Here is a 27,740-nt window from a genome sequence, read left to right on the forward strand (position 1 = left end):
AATCTGTACTCTTCCTTTCTCGTCACATCACTACAGTAGTCTAGCTTTCTGCTTTGGTCTTTATTTATTTCTCTCAGCACTTCATTTTTGGTGATCATCTTGACCAAGAAATTCTTAGCATCCCAAGTCTAAGACTATGTATAACTAAATGTCTGTTGAGTCATTGCTTTCCTGGTTCTCATCCTCCATGCTCCATCCTCACTTTTTTCTGGTGGAGAGCAATTTGTCTGTATAGAAGTTCCTGCTCACTCATAGGCTCTCCACACAACCAAGAATCCTGATTTACCAATATGCTTGCATGCATATTGGAAGTATACTATTGTTACTAATAATTTATCATCCTGTTACTGTTGTGACCAAACCTGCACATTATTCTGATACTGAATAAGTAAAGGTAAAGGCTCCCCTTGACATTTAGTCCAGTCATGTCCGGCTCTAGGGTGAGGTGCTCATCCCCGTTTCCAAGCCATAGAGCTAGCGTTTGTCCGAAGACAGTTTCCATGATCATGTGGCCAGTGCGACTAGACACAGAATGCCGTTACCTTCCCACCAAGGTGGTACATATTCATCTACTTGCATTTACATGCTTTCGAACTGCTAGGTTGGCAGGAGCTGGGACAAGCGACGGGAGCTCGCTCCGTCATGTGGATTCAATCTTACAACTGCTGGTCTTCTGACCCTGCAGCACAGAGGCTCCTGCGGTTTAACCCACAGCACCACCACGTCCCCTATGATACTGAATAGTTTGAGATATATACAGTGGTGCCTCGCATAGCGACGTTAATCGGTGCAGCAAAAATCGCTGCTAAGCGATTTCGTCACTATGCAATTTTTAAAAGCCCATAGAAACGCATTAAAACCTGTTTAATGTGTTCCTATGGGCTAAAAACTGACCTTAAAGCAAAGATCCTCCATACGGCGGCCATTTTCGCTGCCTCTTAAGCGAGGAATCTGTGCGAAAACACAGCAGGCGGCCATTTTTTTAACCTGGCAGACATTTTGGAACTGCCGATCAGCTGTTAACAAATCATCACTTTGCGATGATCGGTAAGTGAAACAGGGAACCGATCATCACAAAGTGAAAAAAACCCATAGGAAACATCGCAAAGCGATCGCTTTTGCAATCGCAAAAAGTTCGTCGCTATGCGGTTTTGTCGCTAAATGGAGCACCCGTTAAGCAAGGCACCACTATATATGGAATGTATAAGCTATTTCCTCACACATACTCCTCACACATACTACTCGTATACTGTCCATCAGAATGACAGTTAATTCCACTAGCATACCATAAACAAGATGTTTCTGGATGTACTGCATGTACTTTGAACAAATTCTTTCCTCCAGAAACATCCTGAGATTGTAACTCAGCCTTTTTATAAATATGAAGACAGAAGCTTCCTTATTCCCATCTCTACCATCACTGTCAACAGCTGACAAAGAAAGGACTCCTTCCTCACTCTAACAAACATGGCAACTCAATAAACAACCAATGCCTGGGCTGGGAAGGAATTATTATTATTATTATTATTATTATTATTATTATTATTATTATTATTATTATTATTATTATTATTATTATTATTATTATTATTATTATTATTATTATTATTATTATTGTTGTTGTTGTTGTTGTTGTTGTTGTTGTTGTTGTTGTTGTTGTTGTTGTTGTTGTTGTTGTTGTTGTTGTTGTTGTTGTTGTTGTTGTTGTTGTTGCTGTGTCATTATTTTTGAAAAGGCTTTTTATGTTTAAATGTAAAGCAGGTGCAGAGATAATTCCCCTCCCCATCTTGTATGAAAGCAAACATCCCAACTGAAAGAATGGGCTTTGTGTTGCCAAAGGAAAGAAAAGAGCAAGGGGTAGGAGAACACAGTTAGAATAATATGAATGGTTGAAGAGAAGCAATTTGCAGCCACAGCAGTAAAGGTGTAAAAGAAACAGAGGTCTTGTTGTATTAGGAAAATTGTTGTGACCATCTTTCCAACCAGAATCAATATTGTTATTGCGCTTGACGTACCTGAGAAGCTTTATTGCATTCACTTCTCTTTTTAAGAAGTAATAACTAGGTCTCTCTCTCTTTTCCCCCCTAGAATGCTTGCAGTAAGCATCATGGCTGTTGTCTCTCACAGTAAATTGTGCAGTCGGGTGTTTGTGGTGTATAGGGCAGATCGATTGCTATTAGTCGACTTCCTCTGGAAAGTGTGATTCTAGGCTGACAATTGACTCCACCAGAATTACACCCTGGGAGTCTCCGTTTACTGTGTCTGAGCAATTCCCACATCAAATGGACCTGGCTGGAGAGAGAAGGGATGTTTTCATATTTATCCCTTGCCCAGCAAACCTGGGTCCCCATGTGACCTTAGCAAAGACTTTTCATACTCGTTATCACTATTTGAACACTATGAGGAATGGTTTGTAATTCATCACTCTTCATACCCCATAATGTTTGCAGAAAATCTGCGAGACCAAAACAAGCCAATTTTGCCCACTCTCTTTTTTGTCATCTTCTTCATCATCCTACACCTTATCTGATCCCACTTGCTCAGTACACGTTCTTTTTATCCGGTGCAAACACACTGAACAAAGAAAAGTAAGTGTGCTCATTGCACTTTTGTGGTTCTACACGCTTGTAAAAGTTCTTGCAATCCAAGAGAAAGAAATTGCAAGTGCTTCCATTGTGATACTCTGCTGTTGAAAGTCAGCATGGTGAAATGCTGTTGCGGACAAACTCCAGAGGTTCAGGGATTACACAACGTCCCTGTACTTTGGAGGATAACTCTTACAATGCTACTCCCCATCCCTCAAAAAAATATTTCTTGCAAAATCTTCTTAAGGGCTCTCCAGTGAGTGTTGAGAGACTAAACATGGGCCGGAATAAAAGCTGTTTACTTTGTCCATTAGACCACCCGAGTTCTCACAATGGCTGGAATAGAGATGCAACACACTTGAACAGATTGTGCAGAAAGGGGTTTTACAACTCACATACTTTTTATTTATTAAGTTGTATGGGCATTATCTGAGTCAATAAAAAGCACAAATAAACACATACAGGATACATGCTTCAGGATAGTTCTTAATATATATTCATTCTGGCCATGTCTTTAGTATGAGAGTGATTTGTATAAGCAATCTGTTCTGATTTGTTGGTTTGCTGTTTATTTGTTTTCTTACTTACTTACTTACTTACTTACTTACTTACTTACTTACTTACTTACTTACTTACTTACTTACTTACTTACTTACTTACTTACTTATATTTACTTATTTAAAGCACTACTCTGGGCAGTTTATAATAATAAACAAACAAAACAAGATAAAACTAAAACTATTTAAAAACTAGTATAGCAAATAACTAATAAAATCAGATGGTGCTAAAGTAACAAAACAAAAAAAGTGGTGAACAAAAGGCAGTCAGCTAGAGTTGGCATGGAAAGCCTCCCTGAAAAGCCATGTCTTCAGTTGCCTCCTGAATGTCCACAGGGAGATGGCCAGGCAAAGCTCCTCTGAAAGCTGGTTCCACAAAGATGAGGCCACCATGAAGAAGGCCCTACTTCAAGTAAATAACTTACTGGCCTCCCTCAGGGTGGCCATCCGAAGGAGCCTGGTAGGTCAGGCAGATGAGATTGAGGAAAGATGATCTGACAACTAACATGGGTCCAGACCTTGAACCTGATCCAGGAGGTAATGGGTAACCAGTGGAGATGAGCCAGAACCAGGGTGATACTGTCGAGCTTGCTTGCACCAACCACCAGTTTGGCCACCACATTCTGGACCCACTGTAGTCTCCGGATCAGCCTCACAGGAAGCCCCATGTATTGAAGTAGTCAATCTCCCCAGAAAGAGCCCAGTCCAGAAGAACACCCAAATTAGGAACTTGGTCCCTAAACAGGAGAGCAGTACCATCCAGCCTAGGGACAATCCCCTCCAAACTTTCCAAGCCCTCCTCCCCCCAGGAACAAAATCTCTGTCTGGGTTCAGTTTGAGCCTGTTAGCCTTGGTTGATTCCTGAACTCCAGATTCACCCATTATTTCAGCTATTCTTATCTCAGTCCAGTGAATAAAATCCAATCTCTACAGACCATCAGCATATAAAAGACTTCATTGTGCATGCCTAACAAGAAAGGTGAACAGTAAATGTGCTAGAGGGTTGCTTAGGAACCAACTAACTAGCTTTGTCAGAAAAGTACATAAAGATCTGGGTTGATGGCATCGCTATTGACAACTAAACATCCTCTTGTCACTTCACAGAAGCCTCCTATGTGGTGACAGTGCAACACTACAACATGTGAAAGGCAAGGGCATGTGACAGTCACAGGGAGAAGCTGAAATTAAAGCAGTATATAATGTTGTCAGTTCTGAATTATGGTGACCATTTCACTCCAGGCGAGGGGAGGGAAGATGTGTCTCCCTGCACGCCTGCCAAGTCACTAGCCGAGCAGGAAGAGAGCGGGGCTCCGGCAGAGATTGGAAGGATGAGCGAGGCCGCTGTCATTGCCAGATGCGTGAGTGGATGGTCCGGCTCCAGGGGGCGGACCCTCATTAACTCCAGCTGTGCAGGGATATTCATATACAAATACCCCCCATCTCTAACCTATACGCTGGTGGTTGAAAAAAGTCAATGTGGCACAAAGGAGATTTTGATGCACAAAATTCACTCATTCTTAGCCAGACTAACAAGTCACCACTTGGTTTCATGGGGGAGCGGACATCTACTGGCTTGATGTGGGGGCTTATTAATTGCCTGCTAGCAAGGACTGGATATTATGCCTTTTGCAAAACAAAAAAAAATGAATTTCAGGCTGTGTAATTTGTAGCAGAATCCTCTGTATGTTCAATCAGAAATTTGCACCATTGAATTCAATGAGACTTACTCTCGTGTTATTAAATATAGAATTGCAGCTTTAGTTATTTTTATCCAGTATCATAAATTATGACCTATAATTAAATTTTTGTTCTCTGCTTTGGGTTTTGGGTTTTTGTTTTTTAAGAAAAATAGGATATAAATATTTTGGGAAATAACTTTAAAAATTATTGATTGAAGTTATCTATTTTAATAAATCTTTACAATTATTCATTTAATCATTGTGTAAAGGTTTTGTCCAAACAGCCAACCAAACCAAAGGCAATAGGGGAAGAATGCATAACTCTATAAAGTGGGTCGAAACAGAAGTCACTCCTAATTTTGATGGTCCAACTTTGGATACCATCACTTCTTCACCCAAAATGGCACTACCTACATGCAAAAGGCAGAGATCAGGATTAGGAGAACTCCAGGAAATACAGAAAGTGCAAAAAAATGCAGATACACTCCACCCTCTCCAGAGCTGACTATTTGAGGAAAACACAAGAAATGAGAGTGAGGGAAGAGTGAATGGTGTGGCTGGAATCAAACAGTGCATCTGGAAATTCGAAAAGCTGTGCAACTTTTTGCTTCAGGTTCATGTTGAAGGAAACAACTGGATAGCATTCCACAATTTTGAAACTATCAAATCTTTATCAGTCTATGGGAGACACCCAGTTCAAGGGAGGTTCTAAAATTAACATGCAGAATTGTAAGTGATGGGAGGACTAGACATTCTGTGAAGACTATTTCACAAGGAGACTGATTTCTCCTTATATATTCACAGCCAGTGATCCATTACATTAATAGCTGATTGCCACTGACTGTAACTGTGAAGCACGAGGCTGTTGATTCTGGAGTCAAGACCTTCTCAGGTTAGCGGTCCTGGCAAAGCATGAATTTATACCTCCTCTTACCAGAATATGAGCAACCTCCTGGAAACCTGGAAGGTGTACGACCTTTAAATACAGCTGGTCAGTGGATGATAGCAAACACTTAGCAGGATTGTAATAGCTAATGTAAATGGTGAAAATATATAAAAGAATAAGAGTGCAATTATTATTGTGAGCTATATAAAGATGTGAGCTGCATATTGCTATGGATACCACATCCTCTTCTCTCTCTTGCACTGAAAGATCAGCCCAGCAAGAGAGAAGAAAGGCAAAACAGCACTTCAGCAATCCATTAACTTTACAATATATAAACTGGAAGGACACCTTAATTAATCTGACTATATTGCTTTCACACCATTAATGACACCACAGATTAAAAGGGAGGTGGTGAAGAGAGTTGTAGACCTGATCTAATGCAAATGCATGAAGAATTAGAAGCAGAAGTCTTGTAATATTCAGCTACAGTTTAGAATAGAGTCAACATAGGTGATAACAAAGACATATTTTTTGGGGGGGAATACACACTTTAGAATATTAGAATAAATATGCAGCCTACAAATCTTATTTGTAACCGCCCAGAGTAGACCTTTGGTCTAGATGGGTGGGATAGAAATCCAATCAATCAATCAATCATTCAATCAATCAATCATTCAATCAATCAATCAATCAATCAATCAATCAATCAATCAATCAATCAATCTTAACCTCTCTGAATGCAGAACTCAGCCCCTTCACAGTGGCTTACCAGCCACTCCATTATTATCATAGAGTCTCATAATAATAAAACCTCAGACTTGTAGAGCTGGAAGGAACTCCCAAGGATTCTTGAGTCCATTTCAGTGGGTTGAGCTTATTCTGTATTTTTCAAAGTGTGTCAAGACCAACTCTAATTTAAAGGTAAAGAACCTTAAGAATGGAGAAAAGAGGCTCTGAAGTTGCCCACCAGTGCTTCTCACCATCAACAACAACCCGAGCAGACACACCCATCATTTTCCACAGTGAGGTGTGTTATGCTTCTCCTTAAATTATAGCAGTTACTTAAGATTGCATCTCTTTATAGGAACATAGGAAGTTGCTATTAAAAAAAAAAATCAGACCACTGGTCCATGTAGACCAGTATTATCAGCTCTGACCAGCAGCAGTTCTTCATAGTTTCTCGTTGGATTCTTTCATAGCCCTACCTAGAGATCCCTGATGCTTCCTGATGGTCTCCCAGTCCCCTTAACATTGTTTAGTTTTAGAAATCAGATAAGATTTATTCATTCAAGGGACGAGTGAGCATATGTAAACTGTATGCATTTTATGTGCCATTCTGTGCCTTTTTGGACAGATTTTCTTTCTCTTATTTTTTTTTAGGTGAGGCATCTAAAGCCACACTACTTATAGAACTGTAAGCAAATGTTAAAATTTTGTTAGCATTTTTCCTTTATCTTGCTTCTCGAAGAAAAGGAAGGGTTTGGAAAAGGTCCACAATGTGGTTGTAAATAGTTTCTCTGCAGCTTCAACATGGATTGCTTTATTCATTCGCATTTTCCCATATCAACTTGTCTGATGGTTCAGCCACCAGCCATTTTAGGCAGATGCTGGTTTCAAGTGTGAGACTCCCACTAGAATTGTTTATTGCACCTCTCAAAGGAAAGACAAAGATTTACTCGACACCTTCTCCAGAAGCTGTGAATTTGCAACCCAGTCACAGGTCATTCTAGGGAATCCTAATTTTTATCCTGACACAGAAAAAATTAAGAAGCACTGTGGTGTGAGTACAAATTAAAAGTTTTCTCCAATAATACTTGCGAAGACTCAAAGTTCAGGAAAAGCCAGAGACTTTCACAGAAGGACCCCTAGCTTGGTTGTATGTAACACATTTTTGTACCAGAAAGTGTTTGTTTCAGCTTCAGCACCTCCAGTTAAAAGGATCCTGGAAAAACAGCAAAGTCCAGTGGCACTGTAAAGGCCAACAGATTTTATTTGGCATAATATTTCATGACCAGCAGCATGCTTCATCAAATGAATCGAGTCCTACCTCAATTAACACATTTTCATACACATACTTGGTTAGGTGTGGGATGTAGGGGAACACAAATGCAAAAAGAACAGGAAACATTAATCATTCATTACCATACTCAAGCTTGAAATAACAGTATCTGGCTGGCAACACAGACATCCTAGCATAAATAAGCAAAACTAACATGGATATTAAAATAAAGCTGTTGTGCTAATCCAGTTTTAAGTGACAGTTTAAATTGTAGTTTAATCTGGGGGTGGAGTGTACTAAGTAGGACCAGAGAAAGTAGAGGTTCAATTTTTATTTGCATTTCTTTTACATTCCTTCCCACCACCACCATTTCCCTGAAGGGAGGAAAGAGGAAAGACTGGTATAAATATATATCCTGCTACTGTTATGAACAGCAATGGATACTTTACAATGATAGACCACTGCATGTGCATTGATAAGCTGTAAAAGCTATAGAACGAGGATGTGTGTTGGAGGAGTTTAATGTGTATCCTGTTGTAAGTAACGCAGAGCAGATAGAGAAGACTATATATACAGGGAGGGAGCTTTCGACTTCACTCAAATAGAGAAACATGAAAGAGGCCCTTCCTGGAGTCTTTCATGACTTCATGATAAAGAGCCTCTAAAATATGAAAGATTCAGAGACCTGAAAGAGAAATTTATGAAAATTACACATTTCTTTTTTATTTCATATTCACAGTAGCCTGCTTTTTTGAGACTTTAATTTTTATTGATGTTTAAAGGGATTTTACCCTACATCCCTTGCTGTTGCCTCAAGTGCCTGGAATGTCTGGCCACCTGTCGTTCACCTGGACTATTGTCTTTGTTACAGGACTTAAGCTGTCAGAGTGGTAGAAGGAAGAGCTGTATGGGGGATTTGGGTTCGGAGGGTTTGATAACATTGCCCTGAGAGAGAAAGAGAGAGAGAGATTTATTATGACCGTGATAATTTCTCTTTCTCATCTGCGTTGTTTCCTGCTAATGAACTGATGAGGATGATGAGGATGGTGAGATAAATTTGAACTTTAAAGTACTAGTAGTGCCTGCATAGGTCTGTGGGCGGTTGGTTTTTCTTTCTTGTGTATTGTTGTTGTTGCCCACTTTTGGAGAGGATGATTGTCTGTTGCCTGTACCTGCTTTTTTGGGACTAGTTTTGAGGGTGGAGCTGAATTGGGTCTAGCACCAGAAACCTGCATGGGAAGCCAAAAAGGAAAAGGGGGGCAACTGAAAGAGAGAGATGATTTCACCTGAAAGACCTCAAATGAAAGAAATACCAAAGTTTCCATCTGCACATCCCTGTCTGTTCACAGTCTCATGAAGTCAGTCCAGCTTTCTTCGCTCCATCCAGCTTTGCATCTAATTGCTGCTTTGTTGTTGTTCTGTTGACAGAATGTAAAGCAAAAAGAATCAAACAGCAGTATCAAACAAACATAACTGTTGGGCATAAGAAGGCAAATACAGAGGCTGTTGCTAGTATGCCTTGTGTAGTTATTTTATTGTGTAGTTATTCTATTCAGTTCAGTTCAGTTGGTTATACATTTCCAGCTGCTATAATACTTTTAATGATAGAAATGCTAGGCATGGCAAGGCAGCTTTAGCTAGGCACTGGTACACCATCAGTAAAGTAATGGCTTTGCAAATGCCTTGATTAACACAGTTTATATGCATACACTGACATACCATGTTTGAAGAAATTATGGACTTTTAGCTACAGCAATACTAATGGATAAATGAACTCTGTTCCTTTGATAACAGAAGCAGCATTGAAATTTAATTTTACTAGAAGTTTGTTTTTAATTAAATTTTTTTAATCTTATGCCATTTTACTATTTAAAAACTCAAACACAAAGAAGGTTCAAGATAACTGTCCCTGCTGGCAGACAGTATCTCTGTCAAAAGCTGACGCTGAAGGATTACTACAGCATTCTTGTTTTAAAACACTGAAATTATTTTTTACTTGAGCAAACAACCTATGCAACAATAAGAAAAGAGACTGTATTAACAGTAATCAGATCAACCCCTTGCATAGCTGAAAACCCATCTAGCAGAGAAAAAGAACACCTCTCTTACTGTGAGAAGCACATCATCTTTGGAACTAAAATTAAATTATACTGGGTCCCATGATCAAAACTCATGCTGGCTACTGGAAAAATTAGACAGCCTGCCAGGATAATGCCAAAATACAAACTATACTAACTATTTAAAGTGTGGACATTGTTGGGAGTCATTGCTGAATCCGAGTCAGAAGCAAGTTGTTCTTTTGTTTTCTGCAGATATTGGCTGTGCAGAGTATTTACTGGCCGGGATTTGTGCCAATCACAAATCCATTATCTGTCCCCTAGTTAGCTGGTTATACAGAATTCTTACTGGCTTGCATCTTCTGGCAGTCATTATGAAGTCACCTGCCCACCATGGTTAGTTGAACTAGGAAGATTGCACCTGAAACTACATTGGCATGATAAATATCACCAGTTAGTTTCAAACCTAAAAAGAGGGTTCATCTTGAACAACTAAGTTCGTTCAAAATGGACCACATCACTATTATGGCTCTTAGTTTTTATGATCAGTTGAGGATCCCAGGATCAAGTATTGAAGTCATAGGAAAAAAAATCTTTCAAGACTACTTTTCTTGTAGTAAAACAAAGTAAATGTGTTTACATAAAGAAGCTTAGAATAAAATCCTATTCCTTGACATCCCGTTATGTGTGTCTAACAAGATCTTCCTTCCTTCCTTCCTTCCTTCCTTCCTTCCTTCCTTCCTTCCTTCCTTCCTTCCTTCCTTCCTTCCTTCCTTCCCTTTCCTTTACAATCGTTTAAGTGATTTCTCTCACTTGTACTCGAGGAACAGTTTCACCTCTTTGTTCATTGAGACTGAGGAAGAGCAAAAGCAATTAATTTTATACACTTTGTGAAAACAAGGCGAAAAACAAGCCCAACCTTGACATAATACTTCAGCTCTTACATTTCACTATATTGCCGGAGGGATTTGATTATCAACAGATGAAACAGTGGGTCCTTCTGCAGATTGTTATCAACACTGAATGGCACTCAATTTTTATGAAGCTGTTTCTGTGTGTTATTGAAACTTATAGTAGTATCATTCAGTCAGTAAATATTTCAACACTAAGAGTTTGTTGTACAATACAGTAGCTTGTGACTGCTAATGTTTAGTGTGAGAACCAAAGGTTCTAATACAGCATGACTAACTAAACCTAGGACTGTAAGGTTAGCAGCATCATGAGTGTTATATAGTTGTTGGTCCCTCCAGTGTTGTTTAAGGTGGAGACCAGGTTTTCAGAAGCCTCTTAAATTCAACTACTGTGGAAAATATCCTTAAAACCATTGAGTACTTCCAGTGAGTAAAAGATCAGTCACAGCTCCACTTCTAATTAGAAGTACAGTGGGGCCTCGCAAGATGAAAGTAATTCGTTCTGATGGTAGTGCTGTCTTACGAAGTTTTCATCTTGCAAAAAGCAGTTTCCCATAGGAATGCATTGCAATGCATTCCTGTGGGAAACCTCACAAGACGAACGAATTATTTTCATCTTGCGAGGCATCGGTCTTGTGACAAAAAATTATCTTGCGAAGCACAGCCATAGAAGAAGCCGTCTTGCAAGTCACCAACACGATCGCAAAACACTTTCATCTTGCAAGTTTTTCGTCCGGCGAGGCTTTCGTCTTGCGAGGCACAACTGTATCTCAAAAAGTAGAGGTGGGGAAGATTTTGGAGAACAAATAATATACTAACCTGATTCAGGATGTTAGAATTGGTGTGAAATTTACCCCTACATTCTGTTCACACCTAGAAGTCAGTTAGACTTTTGTATGTTCTAAATGATGGGCTGCAAAGGAGTTTGTAGTCATGCTCAGCCTGCCTTAGCTGGATAGGGTGAAAACATGGGATGGGGCTTACACATTTGTTCCCATACCCATTTTCTATTCAACACCCATGTTTTCAGGCGTAACACCTGAATAGGATAATATATTAAGGGCTATCCAGAATCATATGCAGAATCTTCTCCATTCCTGCTTAATTAAAGATGATTCCATAAAGCTCAACATTCTTCTACGTTCCTTTGTTGACCATTGCACTGAACAAGAGGCTTCCAGGTGGAGTTCACATGCATCTCTATGTCCCTATCACCCACTAAGAGCTCCATGGTTTCAGATGTAAGTCCTGAAAAGGGCCACTAAAAAGATGAATCTGCCTTGAAGGCAGCTTTACAACCTGGAAAAAGTTCTCTCTTTTTTCACTATAAAGCTCAAAATCCTCATGTTAGCTAACAGATTCTGGGACGTGTAATCCAGGAAAACAGTAATTCTAAGCTCTGGGCAGCTTCATGTGTTCATATGCAAAGAAAGCAGAATGGATAAAAATCAATGTTTTTTTTTAAAAAAAAATCTATTCATTCATTCATTCATTCATTCATTCATTCATTCATTCATTCATTCATTCATTCATTCATTCCATTTATACCCCACCTACCTGGTCAATTGCGACCACTCTAGGTGGCTTACAACACAAAATACAAAATACAAGAACCATATAAAAAAGGAAGTTTTAGACAATTTAAAAATTCTATAAGATGGAAAGCAAACAAAATAAATCATAATAGAGAAAGCAAGAGAAAGAGTCAGAAATTAACTGGGGGAGGGAAGGCCTGCCTAAACATCCACGTTTGTAGTTGGTTTTTAAAAATACCCAGCAAGGTATTGATTTAAATTATGGTTTACATTCAAATCTAAATCATCAAAAAAAATCTGAATCAGATCCACCCGGAAAAAAAGGCCCAGCCCCAATCCTTGGCCAATTTTTGTTTGGTTGAGCAGGTGATATGACAATCTAGCCTTGCCATTAGACAGTGTACGTAATAGATATTTGTATACCATGGATAGCTGTGCACCCCATAACTTTTCAAGAGATCTGACGATGTTGAATGGATACCTTCTATTTCATTTTGTTTCCCTAAATGTCCTCCATTTTTGAGGACCTAAAACCATGCTCTATGAAATGATATCTTGAGTCCTCTATTTACTTCATAGAGCGATTCGTACAACTCCAGCAAAATGAAGGTGAATGTCACCTGCTGGGCTTATCCTTAACCTTTACACAGCCTTGCAAAATTGCTTTCTTGATCTAAGGCACAGCCTGAAAACCTCCATTCTTATTATTCATTTTGTTGCTGATTTGTTCAGCACCTTTGCCATGATCTACATTTCATTTACAGCTGGAGCACCTAAATGCAATGCGAAGAAGTTTTTTAAAAGAGGGACATCTTACAGCACAGGAGAATGAAACATTTTTGGAAGATTAATTGGATTTCTTCTGGACAATTGTAATTGAAACAAATTACAGTGCTGATGCATATCATTACAGGCATAATTTCTTCTAATTTAAGGGACTGTCATTGATTTGGAATGTCAGCTCATAAACACACAGCATTTGGATTCTGTCTTTAATTCCATCCCAGAGGATATGGTGATTTTTCAACTGCTCCCTCTCTGGAACAGCTCTGTTGATGATTTTGGGATAACTCATAATCCCAGACTCTTGCAATTGAAAAGGATTGGGTTTCCCCCTCTCTTTTTCCATCTTTTCTTGTTGTTTAGTTGTTAAGTCGTGTCCGACTCTTCGTGACCCCATGGACAAGAGCATGCCAGGCCCTACTGTCTTCCACTTCCTCACGGAGTTGGGTCAAATTCGTGTTGGTAGCTTCGATGATGCTGTCCAACCATCTTGTCCTCTGTCGTCCCCTTCTCCTCTTGCCTTCACACTTTCCCAACATCAGGGTCTTTTCCAGGGAGTTTTCTCTTCACAGGAGATTGCCAAAGTATTGGAGCCTCAGCTTTCAGATCTGTCCTTCCAGTGAGCACTCAGGGTTGGTTTCCTTCAAAATGGATAGCTTTGAGATAGCCTTGCAGTCCAGGGGACTCTCAAGAGCCTCCACCAGCACCACAATTCAAAAGCAGCAATTATTCGGTGGTCAGCCTTCTTTATGGTCTAGCTCTCAATTCCATACATCGCTATTGGAAAAACCATAGCTTTGACTATGCGGACCTTTGTCAGCAAGGTAATGTCTCTGCTTTTTAAGATGCTGTCTATGTTTGTCATCACTTTTCTCCCAAGAAGTAGGCTTTTTTTTTATTTTGTGGCTGCAGTGATCATGGAGCCCAAGAAGGTAATATCTGTCACTGCCTCCCTATCATCCCCTTCTATTTGCCAGGAGGTGATGGGACCAGTGGCCATGATCTTAGGGATTTTTTAAAATTGAGCTTCAGACCAATTTTTGCGCTCTCCTCTTTCACCCTCATTAAGAGGTTCTTTAATTCCTCCTCACTTTCTCCAATCAGAGTGGTATCATCTGCATATCTGAGGTTGTTTATATTTCTTCTAGCAATCATAATTCTGGCTTGGGATTCCTCCAGTCCAGCCTTTCGCATGATGTATTCTGTATATAAGTTAAATAAACAGGGGACAATATAAAGCCTTGTCGTACTCCTTTCCCATATCCAGTTCTGACTGTTGCTTCCTGTCCCACATATAGATTTCTCAGGAGATCGATAAGGTGGTCAGGCACTCCCATTTCTTTTAGGACTTGCCATAGTTTGCTGTGGTCCACAGAGTCAAAGGCTTTTGCATAGTCAATGAAGCAGAAGTAGATGTTTTTCTGGAACTCTCTGGCTTTCTCCATAATCCAGCGCATGTTAGCAATTTGGTCTCTAGTTCCTCTGCCCCTTCAAAATCCAGCTTGTACTTCTGGGAGTTCTCGGCCCACATATTGCTGAAGCCTACCTTGTAGGATTTTGAGCATAACCTTGCTAGCGTGTGAAATGAGTGCAATTGTATGGTGGTTGGAGCATTCTTTGGCACTGCCCTTCTTTGGGATTGGGATGTAGACTGATGTTTTCTAATCCTCTTGCCACTGCTAAGTTTTCCAAGCTAGAGTTTTGCTATAATAAGCTGATGATCAGAGGCACAATCAGCTCCAGGTCTTGTTTTTGCTGACTGTATAGAGCTTCTCCATCTTTGGCTGCAGAGAATATAATCTTGTGTTGTTGGAAAAGAGTGTTTGTGATGACCAGCTTGTTCTCTTGACAAAACTCTATTAGCCTTTGCCCTGCTTCATTTTGAACTCCAAGGCCAAACTTACCCGTTGTTCCTTTTATCTCTTGATTCCCTACTTTAGCATTCCAATCCCCTATAATAAGAACATCTTTCTTTGGTGTCAGTTTTAGAAGATGTTGTAAGTCTTCATAGAACTGGTCAATTTCAGCCTCCTCAGCATTGGTGGTTGGTGCATAAATTTGGGTTACTGTGATGTTGAAAGGTCTGCCTTGGATTCGTATGAAATCATTCTATCATTTTTGAGACTGTATCCCATTACAGCTTTTCCCACTCTTTTGTTGACTGTGAGGGCTACTCCATTTCTTCTACAGAATTCTTTCCCATAATAGTAGATATGATAATCATCTGAACTGAATTCACCCATTCCTGTCCATTTTAGTTCACTGACGCCCAGGATGTCAATGTTTATTCTTGCCATCTCCTGTTTGACCACCTCCAGCTTCCCAAGTTCATAGGTCTTACATTCCAGGTTCCTATGCAGTATTTTTCTTTGCAGCATCGAACTTTCCTTTCACTTGCAGGCACGTCCACAGCTGAGCATCCTTTTGGCTTTAGCCCAACCACTTCATTAGCTCTGGAGCCGCTTGTACTTGTCCTCCGCTCTTCCTCAGTAACATGTTGGACACCTTCCGACCTGAGGGTCCCATCTTCCAGTGTCATATCTTTTAGCCTTTTGTTTCCATGGTCATGTGGCCAGCGTGACTAGACATGGAACGCTGTTACCTTCCCATCAAGGTAGTACGTATTTATCTACTTGCATTTTACATGCTTTCAAACTGCTAGGCTGGTAGGAGCTGGGACAAGCGACAGGAGCTCACTCCGCCGCGTGGATTCAATCTTATAACTGCTGTTCTTCTGACCTTGCAGGACAGAAGCTTCTGCGGTTTAATCCACAGTACCACCACGTCCCTTGATAGCTTCTCTGAATTACTCAAACCCCTTCGCCACAACAAGGAAGCAATCCGTGAAGGGGATTTTCCATCTTTACCTTTAACCTAAATACTATGTTGAGTGTAAGAACGGGAATAACATTTTAGAAAGGTCACTCTGAGTGTTTTCATTTGCCATTATGACTTCTGTCTCTGCAGTAGTATTGCTGCATCTTCTGGAGCAACCCCATATATCTCTTAGCTTGGTTTCATGGCGCTATTATTGGTTCCTTTGGAGCACAGTTTCCACATTATGAAAGATCATGCCTGCCGTTTCTGCAATGACTTTCGGGCTCTTTAGCATGAACTTATAACAAGTATAGAAATATTGAAGTTCACTCATCAGTGCAACTCTTAAGCACTATTAAGATGCTAATTGGCTTCTAGTTCCCAGTGGTTAGGGAATGATTTTGCACTTTGCTTCAAAAGCATGCCAAGGATCTTGGGTCCCTCGGTTACTGATTTTTTTTTTTTTACTGGAACTATGGCAATGTCCAAGGAGAACACCTTAATTAAGAGCTGGTCTTTCAGTTTGATTTTCCCATGTAATTTTTCTCTGCACTAAAAAAAAAAATCTGTAGATTGCAGTTTCTTGAGGCTATTCTCTTGAGGACTCCATGCCACCACAAAAACTAATTAGGGTTTAATAACAACCCTGTTTGATAGGTCACTCAGTCAATACAATTTGTGCCAGGAGACTCCCAGAGCTTGCAGGATCCATCCTGGGAATTTAACAAAGTCAGGGTTAAAACCTGAACCCACTGTTTTTAACCTAACCTAGCTAATCTAAGTATGGACCTCACTAGGAACAAGATCCTGAGAGCACAAGAACAAAGCATCAAGATAAGAGATAAATTATAGCCCCCTGTGGCTGTTAGTCACTCTAGACTTTTAGGAGGAATGGAGGAAAATACATTGAAATAACAAGAAAAATAACAACTCTCCCTACTTTCGTGCCTCTTTCTTGAAGCTGTTTGCAGAAAAAAGCAGCTCTGGATAGCAATTTTCAGCAGGGAGATAGTGTGGGAAAGGGATGAACTTTCCCCCCATCAGGAAATTATGGCTGCTTTTTGTAAGAGAAATTGGGGCAAAGGTTTAAAAAATACAAGCCTAAATTTCAAATAAAGTGGTATTTACCAACTTTTAATGAATACACAAAGTTGATAGTCCCTGCCTACATGATTGCAATGTATAAAAGCGGCATGGCATATAGGAACATAAGACCTACTTTATACTGGGCCAGATCACTGTTTCATCTCATCCAGGCGTGCCAGCTCTGACTGGCGGTATCTCTCCAAGGTTTTAGGTAAGATTCTGCCCTTGCTTTCTAGCTGGGGATCTCTTAAATTCCCTGGTTCTCTCAAAACTACATACTAACCAGACTCAACCCTGTTTAGCTTCCAAAATTTAAAAAGTATTCTGGAAAACGTTAGGCATGTTGAGGGTGATATGGTGACATATGAGAGAAGGGGCATAAAAATGGAAGGGGCAGAGAAGGAAACCCAGAGCAAAAGTAAAATTGCTTCTTGAACATAATCATGGATGGACAAAATATGGAAGGTTCAGTGGGAAGGGTGAATGGTTGCATTGGAAGCCATCCCTGTGTTATCTCAATGGAAGCACAACTTCTTTTGCATGAAATGGCAAAGACTTTAAAAGTTAATCTTGATGGGAATGTGAAACACAAGAAAAAACAAGGGTATTGGAGAGTCCCTTGACACTATTCTGAATAGTGATCCGAATCCATTCCATCTTCTAGTTCTGATAAGCTTGGCAATGCACATTTATGGCTCAATGTAATGAATCCATTTGATGTTTACTCTAACAGCTCTCAGCTTAATGAATTTATAATATTTATGTGGGTGTCTTGAGAACCTTCTATGCAAGACAGGCAAATGGGCATTCATAATTCTATTCTCTATCTCGTCTCGACACATAATAAATGAAGACAACACCAGTAAAACTGTATCCAAACCCTTGATAGTCGGTTTCCTCCCAACTTTTAGAAATGTAGCACTCAGCAGAATAACAAGATGCATTTAAGAAACCATACCAACACTGCATTTAAGAATTCCCTCCAGTGCTTATTCCAACAATAAACATAATGAACATCTCATTTCATATTAATGTGTATACTCTTCATTATAGTTGAATGTTATTCATCTCTTTCTTTTTTTAGACAAAAGGAAATGTGTAATGCTTCAAGTAGAGTTTAGTCAAAATGGGGAAGATGTTTCTAAAAAAGTTCATGCACGCACACGTGCACGCACACGCACACACACACAAAGTTTCTTTTTTCTGTATGTCGGTATGTAACTGTTTGGATAGGGGCAATGTAAAAGGAAAGAGGAAACCTCCCTATTGTTCTCAATCCAGGAATGCAAGTTCTTCCTTTTTCAGTTTCAGGATATGCATAACTCGCATAGTAAGACGAAGTCTCATGAACCCCAAAATTGAAAAAGGATGTCTTTAATAAGCAGTAATCAGCCATTGATGATGATATCACTCCTGTTGCACAGACAGAACCTGCCCAACAGGATTTGACCTATATTACTTTCTCCGGCCTCAGGCTGTCCTGAGATTCCAGAGTTGTCATCCCAAAAAATTTAATCTGTTTAGGCTCTTCTCCTCACTGTGTTGCTTTCAACAGAATGTTCATTGCAATGCACATCAAAATAACCATCTGCATTTTCACTGTACTTCAATTAGTTGTGTGTACGTGATCAGAGCTGGATTGATCGCACAGTCCTGTTGGACACTCCTGGCAGGCAATGAATCCACCAGCCAGATGAATAGGGTCAAGTCAGTTGCTTTGTAAGAACTTTGTTTGCTTCCAGTGCTGTCATCAATAGCCAAACATGGTTGGTAACGTATTGCTAAAATCTCATCCCATTCACTTCCATTCTTGGGATGACGTACCAAAGAGTAAAAAAGGCACAAAAATAGTGCCATGGAGCAACACCTTGGGGTTTTGAAGAGTTGGCTTAAAAAATTATAAGACATCTCTGAGTTCAGTGCAACAGCCATTTTACAGATGAATTATCTGAGAATGAGTAATAGTATGATATATAGAAAACCATAGTCAGTTTTTAACAAGGATGTTCTTACTATATTAAAAGATCATGGAAGGACTTTGCTAATTATTAAGGCTGAAATTAGCCCTTGTTATACATTAGAAAAATACCAAAATAATGCTAAATAAAATGATAAGGCTGCCATCAACTGCTCTGAAGAATTATTTCTCATATCCTTATTGTATGGATATCTTTCTGATTACTGAACATTAAAGATAATTTATAGAGACTATTCCTTAGTCTTTCCCGAGAGGGAAGAATGATTGTTCCATCTATACAGCCAGTTGACTGACAGCCACTAAGCGCAATATACAAGATGACTGATTGATTGATCACACAGATTTCTAACCTATACAAGTACACTATTTTTAAGGGGGAGTCACCTAAATTGGTTCTTAAGCATTCATTATGGACTAAAATATAAACCATAGGATGTCAGAAGCATGTGAGATTGGCACATAGATCAAATGGCAAAAACTATTAAATAAAAGTAAATATGTGTATTTATAGGAACTATATCTGCAAATAGATACAGTTTGGGTTGCTACAACTAGGGCATGCCTAAGAAAGAGTGCTCACGCTAAGAGAGGAAAGAAGTGACCTCATCCTGAAAATAAGAGCGGAAATTTTGCAAAACAAATACCAAACTCCATATTGCAAGTAACTTGTCATTAGAGTGGAAGCAGTGTTAGTGTTCAGGACACACAATTCAGGTAGTCTTTTGCATCTTTGAAATCAGACTTAGAACAGAAGCAGGTGTTATAGATAATATTCCATAACTGTCAGAAGTGTGTAAGTGTACAGCAAGATATTTTCTCACCTCCTATAATTTGCAAATCAGCTTGCTTTGATCCAAATCCTCTTGATTTAACATGATTAAAATAAAAGTAGGAAGCTGTCATCATCCCACATCATTACTCTTTAATTTACCTGAACTGAAAACGACCTATCCCAACCCTCCTTAAGGTTCCAGGGCTCCCTTGGGCTCCCTTTCAACCCAAGTAAGGCTTTGGGAGCCTCAGGTTGGGGAGGGAAGCTTTAATATCGTTTAACATCCCTGTCCCAAGGCTCCCAAAGTCTTCCCCAGGTTGAAAGGGAGCTCTAGAGAGCTTTGAAGTCTTAAGGGGGGGGGGGAGGAAGCTTTCAATTCAATTCAGTTCAATTAAATATTGTGGGATCCTGACATCATCCTACTTGTATAGTGTAAAATTGCACAGTAGGATTTAAGTCACTGTTTTGTGATTGTCGTTCAAGATTTAAGCACAGGAGGACCTTTCATGCTCACTTCTGAAACAACAAATTCTGCCTGAATCACATCTCACCAACACTAACTAGACCTAATCCTAGGTTATCTATAAGCTCTGTTTGTGCACTTGCAAAGGAAGAACATGCTAATGGCCTGAAGTCAAATCACAAAACAAAGTAAGCTTAATGGCTAATTACTGGACATGACAACATATCCTACTGCCAAAATCACCCACAATCAATTAAAGAAGCCCCCATTCCAATGACAGCTTGTCTATAACATACATGGTCCTGTCTGTGTCTACCACTACTGCCCTCATACGGAAACAGGTTTTTGTCCAGATTTGGTCATACTATATATCCAATTTGGGATTCTAGTTTTGCTGGCTTGTACAATGCAATGCACAGAAATCAATCCAGATGCCTTCAGTAAAAAGTAACAACTAGTGCAGTGACTAAGATGTGAGAAACAGGTCAAATTCAGTTATCTGAAATGGATCCAGTGATCTACAGATCATGACTTTGACCAAATGAAAGCATGGCAGTATCAAAGGTAATTTTTAGGTGGGCCACATTTACACAATTTTTCTCCAGATGCCTTTAATACAGTTAAGATACTCAATGGGGTTATTTCCGATATATACCTGACTTGAATCTTTTATACTAGCCACTTACTAATCGTCTCTTTTATTCATTCACTGAGCTGATATATTTGAATTGGGGCAAAGAGATAAAAAGCAAAGAACTGGATGTATCATCTTTTTTAACAGTCAAAGAAATGGTATGTGTTAAATCCAGGGAATGCAAAAGAAAGCAGCAAGTAAATCCATTGAGTAAACTCATTGAAATGTATGGGTCTTATTACTAACAAGCAACATAGATACCATTGATTTCAACTGGGAGTTTAGATGGGGTTAATATTGGATTTAGTCCAAAACTGATTATTTAGCCCATTTGATTTTCAGTAATTCGTCAAATGCATTTTTTCCAGGGAAAAAGTATTAAAATACATTCCCATCAGGCTACTGTTCAAATCCAAGTTACTGGCCCTAACCATCCCCCCCCCCCAACGTAGCATCAATTAGTTAATGCTTTGTTACTGGAAAGCCTTTTCCATGTGCAGTGCTTTCTTTGACACAGTAAAGGCACTTGACTTCTAGCACTTCTTCTCACCATTGGTGTTCAAAAGAGGAAAAGCAAGCAGCTGCAATAATGTATTTTCATTAACATGCCTTAGTACAAGGCTCTAGCATTCAATATTGCATGCCAACTCAAACCATCTGTGAAAATAACTAGTGCCCTGACTTCCTGCTAAGGACACCTTTTGTCTGAATTGTAAGCATGACTATGACTAGAAACATGTATAAATGTGATAACCCTTAAGAAGACCACGTATGGATTTCAGGACAGTATGTTTCTAGGCAAGGCAAAGGGAGCAATCCTACCTTGCTATGCTACTCTTGTTAAGAGCAGGGAACTTTGCCATTCCAGATTATATTGACTTCAGTTCCCAGAAGCCCCACTCAGCAGGGATATAGCAGAGGTTTGCAGGTAGTTAAAATTGTCTGAAAAGCCAAAGGTTTGTTCTAGTGGATTTGCACATAGGTTACTATCATATATCCAAACAATAAATATTTACTGGAGATTAAAATAAATGCAAAAGCAGGCTAGATAGCTTGGTGGTTTAGGTATCTGGCTGTGGAGACAGAAGTTGGGATTTCAATTCTCCACTGTAATCAGGGAGAAGAGCCAGCCTGTGTGGCCTTGGGCAAGATGCACAGTCCTAGGATGCCCTCAGAAGAAGGGAATGGTAACTACTTCATTCTCTACCTGAAAACTCTTGAGAAGGGTTACCATAAGTTAGAATTGACCTGACAGCAAATGATTATTGTATTATTAAAATAAATGCAGTGGACCTCTGTATTTCTGCTTTATTCTTTTGAGCTACTTATGTCTGGGTGGAAAATTGTGTACTGTACTCTTAAAGTAAAGTGTCTCTTTTTTTAACAAAACAAAACACTGGAAGATTTAAGTAGCAAGTCTCTTAACTGGGACAAAGACGGGAAACACATATGGCTACAGAGTCTGAGAAAGCTAAGTCTAATCAATGGTTCTGGAAAGTGAATGTTACTGTGTCTAAATAATGTTAGTGCAGGTGTGTTGTCTGGTATCTTACTCTTCCTCAGCATCAGAGCAGTGAAAACTGTCTCCATGCAAAGGTTGCCATCTTGTGGAACATTCACACATTACAAAAAGTGCTACTGTCAAATAAAATATTTATACAAGAATAGGTAATACCTTTACAGATCACTTTAAAAATCATCTTACAGTACACAGGTTTTTGTGGATCAAACATTACTTATTGGGCTTGTACCAGTGTGAAGTATTTAAAAGTCCAAAAGTTAATGGCAAAATGGATTTTGCCAGGAAAATTACTCTTAGATGTAATGTCCAAGAGTTCCTGGCAGGCTGGATTTTGACAAGCACATTTTACTTAGTTATAAGTCAGGAGAGGCTGCAGGAAGCAGTGGTTGCTGTTTTAAGGTTACAGTTGAGGCAGCTGTGGATTGGACATCATACCCAAGTTTTGTTGAATTAAAGTTGACTTGGCCTTAGGTCGCTTTTCAAAAACTCTTCTTTCAGTGACCGGTACTGTCTTCCATTATTCTTTCATTCAAACGCCTTTGAAAGTTAATGGAGTTTTTGCAGTATTAAAAGCTAGTAGTAGATTCTCCTCTACTCAAAAAAACCTCAGTACAAATTAGTTCCCGTTATTAATGACTGAAATAAATTACTAGAACATCCACAGATTTTTGCAAAGGGCACGTCAGATCTGACTTTTGACCTCATAAAACCAATAGACAGAATAGTCACTTTGATTCTACTATAATTTTCACTGATACATAATTTCCCGACATTAAGGATTTAATCACCTCTTTCCCCATCTGCTGCTCCCTCGTTGCGCATACTGCTGATGGCTCAAAAGAGATCTTTTCTATCCATTAAAGTACATTAATGGGTATGCAATTAGGAAAAGATATCTGTTTTGAAGATGTTCAAGTATCATACAAATGTCTTCCATTGAAAAAGATGCCTTTGACTATCAAAAATTATATAAGCAAGCAAAGTATGTTTACAGATGAGAATGCAGAATTGGTCGGTAACTGAATGAATGAAAAAGGTAGCTGCAGTGGTCAGTTCTAGCACAAAATGCACATGCTCAAGGTAAAAACCACCAAGCCAAAAGAGATCTTGATAATATTATGTGCAGTGTCAGGAGTGAGATAAACAGAATATTTAAACAGGAATAGCATCTTCAAGCTTGGTCACTTTTGCTAAGTTTTGTGGTTTGTGCCTCAATGAAAAACTTTGCAAAGGAATGTTATGTTGGGCTGAATTTTATCTAGGAGAGGGATGGGCAACTCTGGAAGTTATGGAAAGACAGTCTGCCTCCACCACCTCTGTACCCATCGCCACACCGACCCTACTGCTGAAATCAGAAATAGCTGGAAGTCTACTTGTTGTTTCAACATACTTTCTTTTTAAAAAGTGAAACAAGGCATGAACAGCTGTACACCTTTATTTAAGGTGCAGTTCATCTACCATCTCCAAAGCTGGACTGCAATTCGCCTACCACCTCCAAAACTGGACACAGCTTCCAGAGCATATGTTTTTCCAAGATGATGCAGAGGGGAAATGCATATAAAGTGAAGTAATTATTGTTTAAAACAAATAAGCAAACAGCTGGAATGGAGGTCAGCTAAAGAATGGAGCATGAAAGTTCAGTTGATCTCAATGGACAAAATGAATAATCTGCAAGAGCAGTTCAGTTCTGTTAGCAGGGTAGGGTCAATTCAAGGGCTATCAATCATATTAGAAGCAAATTAGATGCATATTAGCCCTGTACTCTTGTACAGGCAATAGATGGCCTAACAATACCCTCCTCTTATCACATCTGATGCCTTCTGACATTCCTTCAACACACTTGATGCAAGCCTACTTTCTGTCTCTTGTAGTGGCTTACATCATTGTGATTATAAAGCATTGAGTTGGACCTATACTTAAAGCAGAGGCTTGTGGAATTGCAATCAGATTAGCACTTAAAGAACTGCTGCTTCAAGTAAGAAAATCTCTTCAGGCTACCACTGCAGCCTAAGCGGGAACACACGAACATGCTCTATGAATAATAGTTACAAAGATACAGTCATTTGTTAATGGAATGTTCTGAAGTCATAAATCATGACTATCACATAAACTGGTTCTCGGAATGGCTACATGGTCGGTCACTTTGGCACCAAAAATATTTTCACTTTCATACAATTGCAGTTCCATCATTAGGCAGTGAGCTGTCTGCCCCAGGCAGTAAATGCTGGCAGGCAGCAAGCTGTTCTTCTTGAACTACCTGTCTGTCTTCTTCTGCTAGAAGACAGACCACAGACCTGCTAGAAGACAGACCTGGTCTCTGCATACTAATATGGTGCTCTGGTTGTACTACACGGCATAATCACCAGCATTCAAGTAAAGTTCATCTACTGTCGTAGTCACATTCTGTACATGGACCTGGGAAAGGGGGTTGCCCTCTTGCCCTTTAAACTCAGGTAGCAAACTATCTTGAGGTGGCTCTGTTTCACATACATGAGATCTTGCAAACCAGATGGACTCATCATAAAATTCTAGGCTTTGGGACATACAGCTACATAAATCTCTAGCGTTGTCAGTAGCATTTTATATGACTCTTGTGATTTCTCTCCAAGGATTCTAGAACTTCAGCAGAATGGACACATGGATTTACTGAAGCATAAGTGGTGGCCCAAGAACGGCCAGTGTGACCTGTACTCCTCGGTGGACCCAAAATATAAAGGAGGAGCTTTGGATATAAAGAGCTTTGCGGGCGTATTTTGCATACTGGCAGCAGGGATTGTACTCTCCTGTTTAATTGCAATGTTGGAAACATGGTGGAATAAAAGAAAAGGCTCACGGGTTCCATCAAAAGAGGTATGAGATCCTTCCATTTCATCATAGCACTAGAGGTGAGAAGGAAAAATGTGCATTCTGAATTATTGTTATTTTTTTCTATAGCTCTCAAATCATCAAGATGTGAAAAAAAAAATTGTCAGTCTCTGAACAAAATCAAGCCAGGAAATAGATATAATGCCAGAATCCTAACCCTAAATGTGCTTTTAATTGGTTTAATTGGAAAATGTTCTTTAATGTGGAGTCAAATTTTAATCTGTGGGGCAGCTAATTAAAGGTGCACTGCCTTATTTACCCCATGAGACTTGGTCCTGGAATGCTTTTCCTAAGGGTTGAAAAAGAAAGTATTGATAGTGATTTGTCTTTTCATGAGTGGTAGCTTTCATTTGTTGAATTGTCAATTGAATTACCTGTCCCAAACTTGAACAATCTCTCATGTTGTCATTTGTGTGGTATGCAAATTAATTTAATTAATTTAAATGTAGTTGTCAAACAGTTGACTTGTTAAAGGGCGGACAGTGATTCAACCAAAATTTCTTTAATCATATGATAGCCCAATTTTAAACCTTCTCAGTTATGTGTGAACACAAAATGCTGTGTTAAATGAAACAGTGGATCAGATTGTCATCATGAGGTTCCTTGAAACTGTTAACATTATTTAGGGCACAATTCAGGAAATATCAACAGTGAAGGGATCCCATTCAGATGAGTGGGTTTGATGCTTTTTGGATTTTACCCATAGACTTCATTTAATAACTCTGCTGTTTTTCTGACAACTGATTTTAAGACTTAAAATCTACAAGATCGAATGATTTTTTTTTCATCACATGTATGCTCTAGAAGCAAACTCAGGGAGATTTTATTAACTTCAAACATGGACCAGGATCCAAAGAGCTATTCGGGGTGTGTTTTGGCTTCCTCAATGAGATTTGTTCCTTTATTCAAATTACTTTTCTCCCCTTGAATGGTAGACCCAAGTGCCATAGCACAAACCACCTTTGAAACTCCCTCCCTTTCAGAAGAAATTTTCAGTAAGGAAAGAGAGTGACTGTTGTAGAAGCACAAGCCCAACACCTCTTTGGACATGCAGAACTATTTGGGTGGTTCTTTGGTTCCAGGCCATTGTGTTTAATGTTGCAATAATTAAAAAAAACACACCTTTACAGCTTTAACCATTGCAAGAGACATGTCTCATTTGCGTTCATTTTCTTCATGCCATCTAAGGATCACTTCACACATTCCATGTTTAGGTGTACACCTCCACGGACTCAGATGTATATTTTAAAATGTTACTGCAATGAACAGCAACATTGGTGGGCACATGTATCATACAGATACATTAATTAGCAACTTATAATTGGCTGCTGAGAGTACATAAGGTGGCAAACTCAGCTTTGCTTCTGCATATCAGAAATGGCCCCAATGAAGTGCCTACACAGGTGTTCAGCCCTGTCATGTAAGGTGGGGCAAGGGCCATGTACAAAACCCCTTCCCTAACACCTCTGCATGCCTAGCTCCTTTATGGACATTTCCATATTTACTACTGAGGTGTGAAGGAGTTTGAAAAATTGCTTGGCCAACCATAACTTACATCTCCTGATTTTTTTAAAAGAGGCAAAGAGAGTATATTCCTATTTACAGTGGACCCTCAACCTACAGATGGCTCGACTTACAGACTTTTCGAGTTACAGACTTCTCTGGCTGCAAAATTTAGGTTCAACTTGCAGCCGGAGAATCGACCTACAGACCAGAAAAAAAACAACATGGAACAAAAATGGAACAAAAATTGGCTGGTTACAGATTAATCAGTTTTCAATGCATTGTAGGTCAATGGAGATTCGACCTACAGACTTTTCGACCTGCAGCCACCGTTCCAATATGGATTAATTCTGTAAATAGAGGGTCCACTGTACAAGGTAGAGCATTCAGTTTAATGCCCTTACTTACTAATACAATTGAATCCTTAGCCCTAAATCTGTAAAAGTCTTTAAAGGAGAACATATGTCCATGGATGGGGAGGTTTTAAGTGCACACCCTGCATCCCTAAACACATTTGGCCCTTGTGTATAGATTAAAATATCTATGTTGTGATAAGCGTCCATTAGCTTTGCAAAGTTTCATCTGCTCATTTCACTCAAAAAGAGTGAGATGAACTTATTTTTAAAAAACATCACCATCAAAATAATAAATGTAAAACTAAGGTTTGGTTTGCTCAACACTAAAATGTTTCTGGCTTTTTTAGTTATAATATCTTCATATTTTATGTCATTCTTTTTAGTCAGGTTTGCCATTCATCAAGACTAACGCTATGTCTGCACATCAATCCAAAGTACCAATAAAAGGAGAGTTTCACACACTCCTGTTGTTCAGTACAAACTTCTCCCCTTTAACTTAATATTTACAGGATGTGGGGGGAAATGTTGAATATTTCCAATGAGGGGTGGAGTTGGGGCAAATAAAGTGTTTTGTTACTTCATATCATGATTTGTTGGCTTGAACGATGTCTTCACGTTCAAGTTCTCCTATGAAGCTTCATTAAAATTGGAGCTTCCGATGGAAACATGTGCTGAATATCCCATCTATCCGAGGTGCAGGGTTCATTCAGTGCTCCATAACCTTAATGTTCATTTTAGCACACATGAAATTT

At 39.3% G+C, this 27,740-nt stretch overlaps 1 protein-coding gene across 5 annotated transcripts in view; it reads left to right on the plus strand.

Moving 5' to 3' along the window:
- Positions 1-27,740, plus strand: part of GRID2 (glutamate ionotropic receptor delta type subunit 2) — a 963,252-nt gene that overhangs the window by 922,662 nt on the left and 12,850 nt on the right. For all 5 annotated transcript variants that reach the window (XR_012087806.2, XM_073001950.2, XM_078394565.1 and 2 more), the window contains one exon: positions 24,874-25,114. Coding sequence is in view for 4 of the 5 variants with exons in the window: in XM_073001950.2 (XP_072858051.2) it covers positions 24,874-25,114 (241 nt within the window). In the remaining variant the exon portion in view is untranslated. The remainder of the gene's footprint in view (positions 1-24,873; positions 25,115-27,740) is intronic.

This window comes from Pogona vitticeps, chromosome 5 (assembly GCF_051106095.1).
Source record: "Pogona vitticeps strain Pit_001003342236 chromosome 5, PviZW2.1, whole genome shotgun sequence".
Classification (NCBI taxonomy): domain Eukaryota; kingdom Metazoa; phylum Chordata; class Lepidosauria; order Squamata; family Agamidae; genus Pogona; species Pogona vitticeps.